General features: G+C 51.9%; 1 protein-coding gene across 5 annotated transcripts in view; it reads left to right on the top strand.

The window, feature by feature from the left end:
- GTF3C1 (general transcription factor IIIC subunit 1) overlaps positions 1-12,726 on the top strand; it is an 87,437-nt gene that overhangs the window by 64,386 nt on the left and 10,325 nt on the right. For all 5 annotated transcript variants that reach the window (XM_036303077.1, XM_036303075.1, XM_036303076.1 and 2 more), the window contains 9 exons: positions 307-472; positions 867-1,002; positions 1,467-1,548; positions 1,681-1,869; positions 3,234-3,391; positions 5,412-5,554; positions 7,977-8,058; positions 9,749-9,861; positions 11,686-11,748. In XM_036303077.1, the coding sequence (XP_036158970.1) occupies positions 307-472; positions 867-1,002; positions 1,467-1,548; positions 1,681-1,869; positions 3,234-3,391; positions 5,412-5,554; positions 7,977-8,058; positions 9,749-9,861; positions 11,686-11,748 (1,132 nt within the window). The remainder of the gene's footprint in view (positions 1-306; positions 473-866; positions 1,003-1,466; positions 1,549-1,680; positions 1,870-3,233; positions 3,392-5,411; positions 5,555-7,976; positions 8,059-9,748; positions 9,862-11,685; positions 11,749-12,726) is intronic.

Genomic DNA, 12,726 nt, shown 5'->3' with positions numbered 1-12,726 from the left:
CTCATAACTCCCCGAGCCTACTGTGTTCTTTGGTTGCCTGCTCGCCCACCCACCTTAATGGCGTTCAGTCAGAGTACGGGCCTTTTCTCAGTCCCCCTCAGTGTCTAACTCTCCCTCCAGCTCGCTCCGGCACCCGTTCCAAGGCATTTTGTGCAAAGAGGTTCTACCAGTCTCATACCTTCTCCTCTGTTTGGGGGGCCCTGGTCACAGAAAGGGAATCCATTCTTCTCTGGCCACCCCGCAGACACGGTGGCCCCCCAGCACCACAGCAGGAGGGCGCTCAGTAGGGCTTGTTTGGTTTTCCAGGTGTGGTGCGCCACCCGCGTAACAGGAAGGACAGCAACCCAGAGGACAACAACCCAGATCAGGGTGGTGATGACAAGGACAGTCTGCAGAAGGAGCAGAAGGAGCAGGAGAGCGCCATCCACAAGCACAACCTGGAGCGCAAGTGCGCCATGATGGAGTACTCCACGTAAGTCCCTGTCCCTGACACGCTGTCCCCATGTGCAGGGTCATGGCGATGCTCATCCCACAGGCTCTGGCTCCCTGTGGGCTTCAGCTGTCAGACCAGGAGTGCCTGAGTCGTCAGTGCGGCAGCTGCAGATTGGTGGCCACCAGCCATATCTGTCCCGCCATACTCTCGTTAGCCCAGACATTGTTTAAAAAAACAAACAAAAATGAGTCAATAGCCAAAAATTCAAAATTTGGGAATTTTACCTAAAATTTGGGGGTTTTGACAAGTTCTTCAATCCTGTCAGGTGTTTTTCTGTCGGGGGAGGTAAAAGCTAGTTGTGGGAAATGCCCTCACCTGCTCCTCGGGCTCTCCAGTTCTGAGGAGCACTCTTTCTCTCTGTCTCCCGCCTCAGGGGCAGCCGTGAGGTGGTGGATGAAGGTTTGATCCCCGGGGATGGGCTGGGAGCCGCGGGCCTCGATTCCAGTTTCTATGGACACCTAAAGCGCAACTGGATCTGGACCAGCTATATCATCAACAAGGCCAAAAAGGTGGGCTTTGGAGGTGTGGGTGCGCACATCCCGGCCACCCCCCCTCCCACCCCAGGGCTGCCAGCACCACACATCCGCTTGTCCCTTTCCAAGCTCACAGTTCCTGAATTGGTAAAACCGAAAGCGACCAGAGACACAAATATTTACTTCCATGTGTATCGATAGCCTGGACTGTTTTCCTTCTCAGCTGATTCTAACTTATTCTGTGATGTGGACAGTGTTCCTTTTTAAAGGAGGAACAGAAAGTCTGTGAGACAAAACTCATACAAGAAGGGCGCGTGTGCAGTCAGAAAGTAGCTGGACAAGAGATCCGTGTCCTGCAGCAACCCTGCCAGCCTCCTGGCAGGCACCGCGCAGCCGTCCTCAGCTTCTCTGTCACACTCACACTCCTTGCCTTTGTGGCTCTGGGCTCCTGGGGTTCATGAAACCGCAGGCTTCATTCCAATGCCGCACTTGCCTTGTAGGAGAACGCCGCTGCAGAGAATGGGCTCACGGTGAGGCTCCAGTCTTTTCTGACCAAGCGCACGTTGCCCCTTGGTGCTGGAGGTACGTGTGCGCCAGTTCCGCCCAGAGCAGATAGGGTACTAGCTCAGGGCCAGCATGGCCGCTGCACGTTTCCTTTGGCTTCGGCTTTGCCGAGCTCCTCTTGAAGTGCTCATCTCCTGTGATTACTTCTAGGCAGTGGCAGGTTGGATATCTGGGGAGAAGCCAGAGCAGGGTCCGAGCTCTGTGTTGACCAGGACGAGCAGTTTGAGATTGACCAAGAGCCCACGCTGGACAGGAATCAGAGAGTGAGGGGTGGCAAGAACCAGAAGCGGAAGCGGCTGAAGAAGGACCCTGGAAAGAAGATGAAGAGAAAGAAGAAAGGTTATATGATGATCATTTATGTTTGCCAGTCCTTGTCTTTGCACATTCAGGCTCAGAGACGTGCAGCGGGCTGGCGCCGCTGGGCCCGAGCTCTGCTCTCAGACTTGGGTTTCCACTTGCCCTCCATTTACAGTGCTCACTCTGTGGTTGCCCTGTTTTCCAAATCCAGCTGCCAGGCAGAGATCCTGGAGTTTCCTTCATGCTGCCCCCTGCTTTCTCTGTGTTGTATGAGCCTTTTCACTAGTGACTGCCTCAGTAAAACTTCCGACTTCATCTCAACCGAAAAAACCTTAGCAAAAGTCCGTAGCAAAATCTTCATCATAACCAGCTAAAATCCTATTATTCTTTTGGCTTACTTTTAATATCTGCATTTCTGCTAATCAGGCCAAAGTTTAAGGCTTGTATATTTAAATTAGAGGAAAGACGGGTCCTGGAAGCCTGCAGTCTCTTCAGAGCTCCTGAAGCTCTGTGTGGTACCCTTCGTCCGCACGTTGGCTTCTTTATCTGGGCAGTGTTTACAGGGAAGGAGGGCAGTGAGGAGAAGGGTCTGTCGTTACGTCACCCAAGTGGCTGTGTGTTCTGGCGATGGTCTGATAGGTAGCAATTTCAGATGAAAACAGTGTTGAAACAGGAGCCTGCTTTCGGCGGCTTATTTGGCCGGTGTTTATAACAAACAGCCTGTATCAGTTGAAGTGGCCGCTCAGCGTAGCCCATCCAGATATGTGTCAGATCAGCTTGACTCACAATGACCTGAATTCATTACAAGGCAAAATACGGTGCGGTATTGCTCTGAACCCAAATTTTCCCACCCTGCTTTTCTTCTGCCTTCATTTGGAAGATCACTAAACAGTCCTTTGGAATTGGCAGTAGCACATGGCAGATACTGTCATTACTGTCTCCCCCAAGAGGAGGAGGCCTTGGAAAACCCAGTGGGTACGAGTTCAAGTTCAAATCCTCAGCCTGCTACTTAGTTGTGTGACTCTGAGGTCACAGAGCAGCAGAATGCTGGGGTTCCACTCATTTGCCAGGCGTGCCCTGAGCGTGCTCCACAGGCTTCTGTGGAGGTGCCTTAAAGGGCTTAGCGCCACAGTAAGGCGGCTTGGAGACGGGCAGACAGCTAACAGAAGGCTGCATTCAGGCTGCCCAGCCCGTCCGTGAAATTCCACCAAAGAGAAATGGTGGAAAATCTGTCGGGAGGGGCTGCGTCTTTTGTGATTAGTTATACAGCTTCCGGGCCCAGTGAGACTCTGATAATTGAAACCCTTGGTCAAGTCTTGCTAGCTGGGCAGCGACCTTCCCCTCTCCACAGTGACAGCTCCCCACCAGTTGTTCAGGCTCACTCCCTTCTCCCCTTGTGTTCTTAGAAGAAGTCCAGGAAGAAAAAAGCAAAAGCCTGCGTTACCATGACGAGGCTGACCAGAGCGCCCTAAAGAGGATGACCCGGCTGCGTGTCGTGTGGTCCATGCAGGAAGACGGGCTGCTCATGCTCTGCCGAATTGCCAGCAACATCCTCAACACCAAGGTACTCGGCCACCGTCCCCACCGTCCCCCGCTCCTCCCAGCCTCCCGCCGGCTGATCTCTTGTCCCTTTCAGGGAGCTCTTTCCTGTCCGGCCCATGGGGCCGCTCATCTCATCTATCCCAACTGGTCTCTGGGAAAAGCATTTCCCAGAATCCTACCAATTAACACCACTCCCATTTTTGCACATTTCTTTCCAGCCTTAGGCTAATACATATGAATCTTTGCCTGGCTGCAGGCAAAGCAGACCAGAGCTGTTCTCTCTTCATCAGGAATCTAACTAACCCTTTCCTGTTCCCCTCCTCCCACCCTCATATGCCTGAAAAATTGTGGTTCCTCTTTCAGTAACTGCTCCTCCTGTATGGAAAGGCTTCACTGACCCTGTCTAGTGGGAGTGATCTCTGTGTTCTCCCTCCGCCCCTTGGACATACACTTTTTTTTTTTAAGTTTTTTATTTATTGATTGATTTTAGAGAGGAAAGGAGAGAGAAACATCGATTTGTTGTTCCACCCACTTATGCATTTATTGGTTGTTGTTGTTTTGTGTCTCCTGACTAGAGATTGAACCCGTAACCTTGGTGTTTCGGGATGATGCTCTAACCAACCGAGCCACTCAGCCAGGACATATATTTTGGACACATACTGCCTCTGTTGCCTCTGGCACTTCTTGGCCCACTAGAATGGCTGTTCCTTAAGGCAAAGAAACTTCTTATTTGTTTTCATCGCTGTAACCCCCAGCGTGGTGCCTGCCTCACACTGCCCATCCAGTCGATATTTGCTGAGTGGCGGCCTCGCCCGACTCCAACTTTCACATGGTTCACTCCTCTGCCTGCCGCACCACAGTCCCCACAATCGTGTGTCCTCCCTGCCTGTGTCCCTGAATTCCCGATGAGTGGGGAGGGACTTGCTAACTCTCCCTCTTTCCTCTGATGTCACTGCCTCCAAGAAGGTTCCACAACCCAAACCAGAGTCCATCTCCTCGCCGTGCTCCCCAGAGCAGTCTCACCACTCGTGCTGTCTGGTCCCACTTTGCAGCAAGGCCTGGGAGAGTGACCCAGGTGGGCGAGTCCCATCAGGCTGGGTCACAGAGCCACCAGGAGAGTGAGTTCTGCCATCGTCCAACCCAGGGCTTTGGCAGGTGGTAATACTTCCAGGGAGATGGTGAGGCAGCGTCGTAAGAGCCCCATTGGCGCTTCCTGCTCTCAGCCGTGACAGCCAAGCGAGGTCTACTTCGAGGTCCTGTGCCACGATGCTCTGTCCGCAGGCTCGTCAGACCCCTTGACCACCTTCCCTGACTCTCACCCTCAGCCCCTCCTAAATTCCAACCAGTCCCTTCTCTCACAAAACACCTGAAGGGGACTGTTTCTGTTCTCTGCCTCTATACTGGCTTTTTCATCACAACATGGGTGAGCGGTGTCTCCCTCCACCCACCCTGGATGCCACGGGAGGAGCCAGGAGAGGCTTGCGCCTGAGGGGAGGCGGACCTCCACTCACTCACTTGCACTTACACCATATTCGTAGGCTATTCAATCTGGGGCCATGAGAAAATGCCTCGTCTTCAAGCTCCTTCCTCTTCTCAGCTCTGCCTTCCTGCGTGACCGAGGTCCTGAGTCTGCTGACCTAGTGCATTCTGGGTCTGCTAGTGTAACAGACAGAATGTTTGGAGCACGCAAACTCTGTAGCTAAGCCTGTGAAACCCTCTAACTAAGCACCTTTCACATATTCATAACCTCCCCTCGCGTATCGCCCTTCTAGTCAGTCCTACACCCAGCACCCTCTGAGCACCAGTCTTGTCAAAAGCACCTTCCCCACCTGGGGCCTTATTTATTCCTCCCTGCCCAGCACCTCACTCTGCCAGGCACGTTGCTAATGCCAAGTTAATGTGATGCGTAAGTGCAGGTGGCCGTGCGGAGTGCCCACTGACGAGGGAGGCTCCACAGAACACCTTCGTCCACTTGTGTGTGTCGGTGACCCAGCTGGGCTCCGAGGATCCTGATCTCCCGTCTGGCTCTGTGTTTGATCCAGGTGAAGGGCCCGTTTGTCCCCTGGCAGGTCGTGCGGGACATTCTGCACGCTACCTTTGAAGAGTCTTTGGATAAGACCTCTCATTCGGTTGGCCGAAGAGCTCGCTACATAGTCAGAAACCCACAAGCCTACATGAACTACAAGTAAGCCTTACCGAACGTCTTCCCTCCAGGACAGTGCTCCGAATGCTTCTGGCTCACTCTGCTCCTCCCTCGTCCGTTTGCGTCAGGGTCAGGGTGGAACCCTGAGAGCACGCGGAGCTGCTCAGTACACGCCAGCGTCTGCCCGTGCTGGTCCTCATTAGGGAGATCGGCCTTGATTTGTTGAGGGCTGGGCCCAATTCTAGGCACTTTCTCACGCAAAGTATTGTTTAGATGTTAGGAAAGCCTAGGTAAGGAGGTTACAGATGGAGAAACAGGGGCCAAGCAGGCTGGTGACTTACTTAGCACGTGGAGAAGGCGGGGCATCTGCCAATGTCACCACTGTTTCGAGCACTCTGGGCAGCTCCTGATATCCCTGTTGGTCACAGACCTCACTGCGGGAGCTAGCTAGGCAGGACTGGGGTCCTCGGATCACACGGACTCAGCCGAATAGCAGCACAGCTGGGTGTTCCCTAAGGGTTTCCCAGCCAGGGCCTGGCTGTGTGGTGGTGTGAGCTGGCTGGGTCACATAGCACCCCCTTGTGGTTTGTCTTTTGCCAGTGAGGGGGCCCCCTCCCCACATCTCCTCACAGGGCCCAGGCAAAGAGCCAGTGCCAGCCTCCTCAGACGCCTCCTCCACGGGCATGGGCTTGAGTGGGGGGCACCAGAGAGCGTCCAGGTGTTGGGGGAGGTGCCCAGGCATAGCAGCCAGTGTGAGAGCGGGGCCAGGATGGGAAACCTGGAGGGGTGGGAAGTGCCGCCTCCACCCACTGGTAGAAGAGCTTGGCTCTGGGTTGATTCTGAGCCATGGGCTGTCTGCAGTCAGTTGGGCCCAGCCCTGAATTGTGGAGGAAACGCAACTCAGCCCAAGTTTCTCAGCGTTGGCACCGGGCCATCGGGGCCAGATCACTCTTTGCCAGTGGGCTGTCCTGTGCAGTGTTGGAGGCTGAGCAGCATCCCTGCCTCTGCCCACTAGATGTCAGCACCTCCTTCTGTGTCTCCAGGTGTGTGTGTGTGGAGGGGGGGGGAAGGGCGGTAAATCAGCCCAGTGTGGAGCCGTTGGGTTCCACATACAAGGGGCTTTCCCATGTGAAGCCACTGTTCCCTGTGCACAGAATCTTAAACTTTTCTATCTGAAAGTGTTCTGATCACCTGGTTCAAACTCTCCTTTTTCCAGAGTAGAAACAGGCCCAGAGAGAGTAGATGAGCTGTCCATGGCCCAGGGAGTTGGCAATGAAGTGAGACCTGGGCCCGGCAGGCTGCAGGGTGGCAGGCCTGGGTCTCCGTCTTCACTGCGGTCAGAACAGTTTGATCTAGGACAGGGTTCTCCACTCGGGCCGTTTCCTCGCCCGGGAACAGGATCGTAATTCCAATAGCAGCCACACCTGCCCGGGCTTGGCACATGTGTGACCCGGCGTCCCTCCACGCTTACAGTGGAATGACAGCCTGTCTGCCAGCTCTTTATGCAGGTTGAAGTGCTTGGCTCATAAGAGGTCAGCAAACTCTTATTGTCTCTCCCTCCATTTCCTCTGGGCAAGTCAGGCTCCCTATATCCTGGTGTCTGAAGGTTTGTGGCGTGGACAGACAGGGCTTGGGAGGAAGTTGGAGCTCTTGACAATAATGAGCACCAGTGCCTGTGTGAATATTTTTAAATTTACAGAACACTTTCACACAAGTCGTCTCACTTGGTCTTGGCCAAGTTCCTGGGAGGGCAGTTGGAGTCACTGGTCTCAGCTTACACATGGAGGACAGAAGCTCAGAGAAGCCAAGGTGTAAAGTCTGAGCAGTAATCAAGGTGTAACCTGATTCAGGCCTGGCTTGAATCAGGTTTGGCTAAGCCAGGGGTGGGCAAACTTTTTGACTCGAGGGCCACAATGGGTTCTTAAACTGGACCGGAGGGCCGGAACAAAAGCATGGATGGAGTGTTTGTGTGAACTAATATAAATTCAAAGTAAACATCATTACATAAAAGGGTATGGTCTTTTTTTTCAATAGTTTTATTCATTTCAAACGGGCCAGATCCGGCCCGCGGGCCGTAGTTTGCCCATAGCTGGGCTAAGCCCAGATCCTTCATTTTTACAAGCTATAACCACACAAGAGGTATATAAGAAAGTCACACTTTATGGTTAGGCCAGTGGTCGGCAAACTCATTAGTCAGCAAAGCCAAATATCACCAGTACAAAGATTGAAATTTCTTTTGAGAGCCAAATTTTTAAACTTAAACTATATAGGTAGGTACATTGTTATTAACTTAATTAGGGTACTCCTAAGGCTTAGGAAGAGCCACACTCAAGGGGCCAGAGAGCCGCATGTGGCTCGCGAGCCGCAGTTTGCCGACCACTGGGTTAGGCGAAGCCAGAAACGTTAGACCAGAGGTCTGAGCGTGGAAACTGCAGCACCAGCCTCATTGGTCTTCCCTCTGCAGGGTGTGCCTGGCCGAGGTGTACCAAGATAAGGCCCTTGTTGGAGAGTTCATGAATCGAAAATGTGACTACGAAGACCCAAAGGTAGGCCCGGGCGGTGGCTGGCTCAGCCTGCTCTTGGGCAGGCTTTCTAGGTCCTGGTCTGTCCCCTAGGGCACACGGTGCCTTGCCAGCCTCACCAACATGGGGGTTTCCTGCTCTTTGGGGAAATGGGTTGGGCAGGTCTCTGACTTTGGACATAATTGGATCTGGCTCCAGGATCCGTTTTTAAAGATGATTAGAATTTGACGTGCAACTTTGCAGTACTGCTGTGCCTTGGGCCTATTTTGTTAAGGAATAGGGCAGCTCTGCAGAAGTTATAAGCAGCTAGACTTCCTGGAACGCTTGCGGATGAGACTCTGAGTGGGGCTGCACAGTGGCTGACAAGGAAGGGCCTGTCTTTACAGACCCAGATGTCTCTGCTCTTCAGCTCGGAGCCCACTGCGTCCGCGCTCACTGAGCAACACCAGTCTCTGCTGTGTGTGTCAGGTCTTGGCCAGGCAAGGCCAATCAGAACGGAGGGCCAGCCCTCCCTCAGGAAGCCAGGGGGAGTGGGCTGCGCAGAACAGTGCAGTCCCTGAGGGGAAGGCACGGGTCCGAAGGAGAACCAGGAATGCTTACGATGCAAGGACAGAGACTGTCTCAGGGGCTTGAGGCTTTGTTTTCCCTACGCCAAGCCGTCTAGAGGAGGCAGTGTGGGCAGGTGCCGGCGGCGGAGGCAGGTCCGTTCTGTCACTGCACTTCCCGTCCATAGCAGTCAGCTCTCCATCCTCAGGCCAGTCCCCGCATCGCCGCTGCAACTGGAGCTCAGCCCTTCACAGCAGAACCCGAGGGCGAGAGGAACTGGGGAGGGGCTGCACTGGGCCCACTGGGCCTTGTGTCATGGAGGGACAGCCTTTCCCAGAGACCCCGGAGGTGCCGCCACTGGCTTAGACCTGTCCTGACTCATCCAGGTGGTGAGGGTGCATCCTCCCCAAACCCGGTTGGAGCTGGGTCCGCTCCCGGGAAAGATTGGGTCGAGGAAGTAGGCTGCCAACGGCATCTGCTGCAGAGAGCTTCCCGAAGGTGTCGGCGCTGAGCCCAGACTCTGAGATGAGGGGCCGGCTGAGGCCATGGCCGTGAAGGAAGGGGTTGAGGTGGCCCGTGGGTGTAGTGCTGGGAGGGCCGCAGGGAGGGCGGGCGTTCATCCTGGTTGGACACATGGTCGGTTTGTTGGCCACACCATGGAGGATAAGCTGGAGGAGTGAGACTGGAGGTGGCAGGGCAGTGAGGGGGCTGTGTTGTGATTCAGTCTGGAATGGGAAGGTCACAGTGCAGGTGTACAGAGGGGACTGGTTTGGGTCCATGGTTGATTGGAGGCGGGGAGGAGAGGAAGGAGGTGGGCGCAAACAGAGTGAGGGAGGGAGGAGCAGACCTGGAAGGAGGCGGTGATGGGGTACAGGCCTGCTGCTGGGTGTTGGGGTGGGACACGGGGGGCATCCTGGAGACTGTGTGGACAGTTGGGGTCTTCCTGGGGCCAGGGCAGCGCTGCCAGTGCAGTTGTGAGGGCTGTCTGTGTGTCCTCCTTCCCAGGGGGACTCCGTGGGCGGGGAGCCGGAGGCGGGGCAGACAGCACTTCTCAGTGTTTCTGGGCAGCCGCTGCCAGGGGAGTTGGTTACAAGATTGTCCTTGACATCTCTACTGAAGCCACCCTTCAGGGAGGAAGTCCTAACATCTCATTCTCTCACGTTAAAAGGTGTGTGCCAACGAGTTTAAAGAATTCGTGGAGAAGCTTAAAAAGAAGTTTAGTTCCTCCTTAAAGAATCCTAACCTTGAAATCCCAGACACACTCCAGGAGCTGTTTGCCAGGTAAGGTTCTTCTGGGGGTTCAGTGTGGTCCTCGTGAGGCAAGAGGAAATGTCACCAGCCCCGGGCCAGTGGTCGCACGTGGCCTTGCAGCTGAGCCTGCTGGCTGTCCTGACGCTGGGCCACCTCGTCTCACGGTGAGCTGGGAGGCCGCTGCCCCACTACCGGCACTCCATTCATCCTCCCTTCAGGACTGCTGCTGACTTAATTCAGGTCGGTGTGCTTCTGCTAAGATCGCTCATGTTAGCCCTGCCCGGGTACTCAGTGGTTAGAGCGTCGGACCACACACCAAAGGGTCTTGGGTTCGATTCTCTGTCAAGGGCACATGCCTGGGTTGCAGGTTTGACCCCCAGCCCCAATCGGGGCGGGTGTGGAAGGCAACTAACTAATCAATGTGCCTCTCTCACATTGATGTTTCTCTCCCCCTCCCCTTCTACTCTCATAAAATAAAATAAGATAAAAAATAAATAAAATATAAACATGCAAATTGCTCATTTTACGTACAGGGAAACTCTGAGATGTAAGGAACTTGCCCAAGGTCACGGTGCCTGTGAGCAACAGGGCCGAGATTTAAACTTGGGTGGGTCTGACTTCAGAGCTCCGGCAGTTTCCAACTCAGCCACTTGGCGTCTGGAGAAAACGTGCTTGGGTTTGAGCACAGAACCCCGTGCAAGTGTAAAGCCCTGTGTCTGAACCACACCTGTTTCCTCTGCTTAATCCCAGTGGGAATCTCTTCTTCACCATCCTCATTAATACAGTCTCTCTAGGAAAATTTATTTCTGAGTTTCTTCCAGTAAGGAGATGGCATTCATCGATTAGTTCCAATACCTGATTCTGTTGGAGATTTTATTCTTTCATACGATCAGCAAATAATTTATATTGGGCTGCTATATGCCAGGTCCACGGATTTGTAGTCATTTCCAGGGTTGACACCCTTGAGCTATTTGGGAATTTTGGTTTTTTAATGGCAGTGAACTGTGCCCCCGATTCCCCAATAGCATGGTTTATATTCACATGTCCTGTTCACCTGTCTGTAGCTTTAAAAAAAAAACAGAAATAATCTGTAATTTCAACACCTCATACAGCCGTTCCCTTTTTGGGTATTTTCTTCCAGTCTTCTTTCTTGTGCTTGTCTTTAATCCTAATGAGCCCACAAGTTTATATCCTCCCTGAACAATTAACAGTAGCTCCCTGCCTATTAACATTGTCTTGTATCGCTTCATAATTGTCCATAAGTGAACATTCCTCATTTTCTCAACCCTCATTTTTTTTACATGCTCATTTGATAGCCAGAACATAGTATTTTCTCATTTTAACTTATAGGTACATATTTTCATTTTAGTAAGTTTAACATTTTTTCTTATTTTTTAAATTTATTTTTATCAAATTTATTGGGGTGACATTGGTTAATAAAATTATATAGGTTTCAAGTGTACAAGTCTATGATACATCATCTGTATGTTGCCTGGGGTGCCCACCACCCAAAGTCAAATCAACCCCCTCTAGCCTTCACTACCCTTCCATCCCCTTACCCCCACCCCCTGCTTTACCTCTGGGAACCACCATACTGTTGCTGTGTCTGTGAGTTTTTGTTGGTTTTTCTTGTTTGCTCATTTGTTGCTTTCAGTTTTACATCTCACATATGATGAAATCATATGGTTCTTGCCTTTTTCTGTCTGACTTGCTTTGCCTAGCATGATATTCTCAAGTTTAACATTTTTTAAACATTTCAGCCAATAAATGGCCATCTTGAGCCAGCTGCTGCTCAGTTAGTGAAGGTCTGCTATGTTGCATGGACATGTTTTTTTGTTGTTGTTTCTTATGCAGATACCGAGTTTTGGTGATTGGAGACCAAAAAGATCAAGGAAGGAAGGAGGACAAACTTAATAGGCAAGTACTGACATACCGAGTGCCTTTCCTCAGCTGTCTGACTGGGTTGCCTACAGCCTCACACAGGGATCATCTAGGGCCACTCCAGCCTGCCCCCTGTATATAAAGTTTTATTGGAACACAGCCATGCCAATTCTGTATTGTCTGTGCTGCTTTCATCAGCACATCAGAGTTGAGTGGTTGCAATGAGACCAGATAGCCCACAAAGACTAAATTATGTGTCTGGCCCTTTACAGGAGACGTTTGCTGACCCCTGACCTCCAGTGTCACTGGCCTGGGCTTAAGTGGGCTGGGGAAAGGGTCTGACCTCTCAGCCCATGAGCTTCCTGAGCGGAAGTGGTTAGAAAGCCCAGCTTTCTCCCTGTCTTGGATGAGCAATATTCAGTTTGATTTGAACTCTGTGTTTCAGTGAGAAGCCTATTCCCTTTAGAGAAAAACTTGTTTAAAATTGGATGAAAAGAACATATAAGCAATTAACCACATTTGTTAATTGTCATGAAAACCTGTTTCCAGGTTATGTCACCCCCCTTACCCCCTAGGCCAGTGATGGCGAACCTTTTGAGCTCACCATGTCAGCATTGTGAAAAACCCTAACTTAACTCTGGTGCCGTGTCACATAGAGAAATTTTTTTGATATTTGCAACCATAGTAAAACAAAGACTTATATTTTTGATATTTATTTTATATATTTAAATGCCATTTAACAAAGAAAAATCAACCAAAACAATGAGTTCGCGTTCACCTCTGACATGCGTGTCGTAGGTTCGCCATCACTGCCCTAGGCTGTCACATTTTTCCTGCAAAAATTGACCAGTTAGTAAGGCTTAAAGCCCATCATGCATTTTGTTTTGGTTTATAAGTAGGTTGGGTGTTCAGGTCACTTCTGTGAGATCGGCAATGTTTTTTCAATAAGAACTCTGTCTACTGAGCTTGCCCGGTGCTCTGTGGCCTCACGTTCCTGTGCTGCCCCTTCTCTCT

This window comes from Myotis myotis, unplaced genomic scaffold, assembly GCF_014108235.1.
Source record: "Myotis myotis isolate mMyoMyo1 unplaced genomic scaffold, mMyoMyo1.p scaffold_m19_p_35, whole genome shotgun sequence".
Lineage (NCBI taxonomy): Eukaryota > Metazoa > Chordata > Mammalia > Chiroptera > Vespertilionidae > Myotis > Myotis myotis.
The sequence above is the reverse complement of the archived record's forward strand: the minus strand, read 5'-3'. Positions and strand labels throughout refer to the sequence as shown.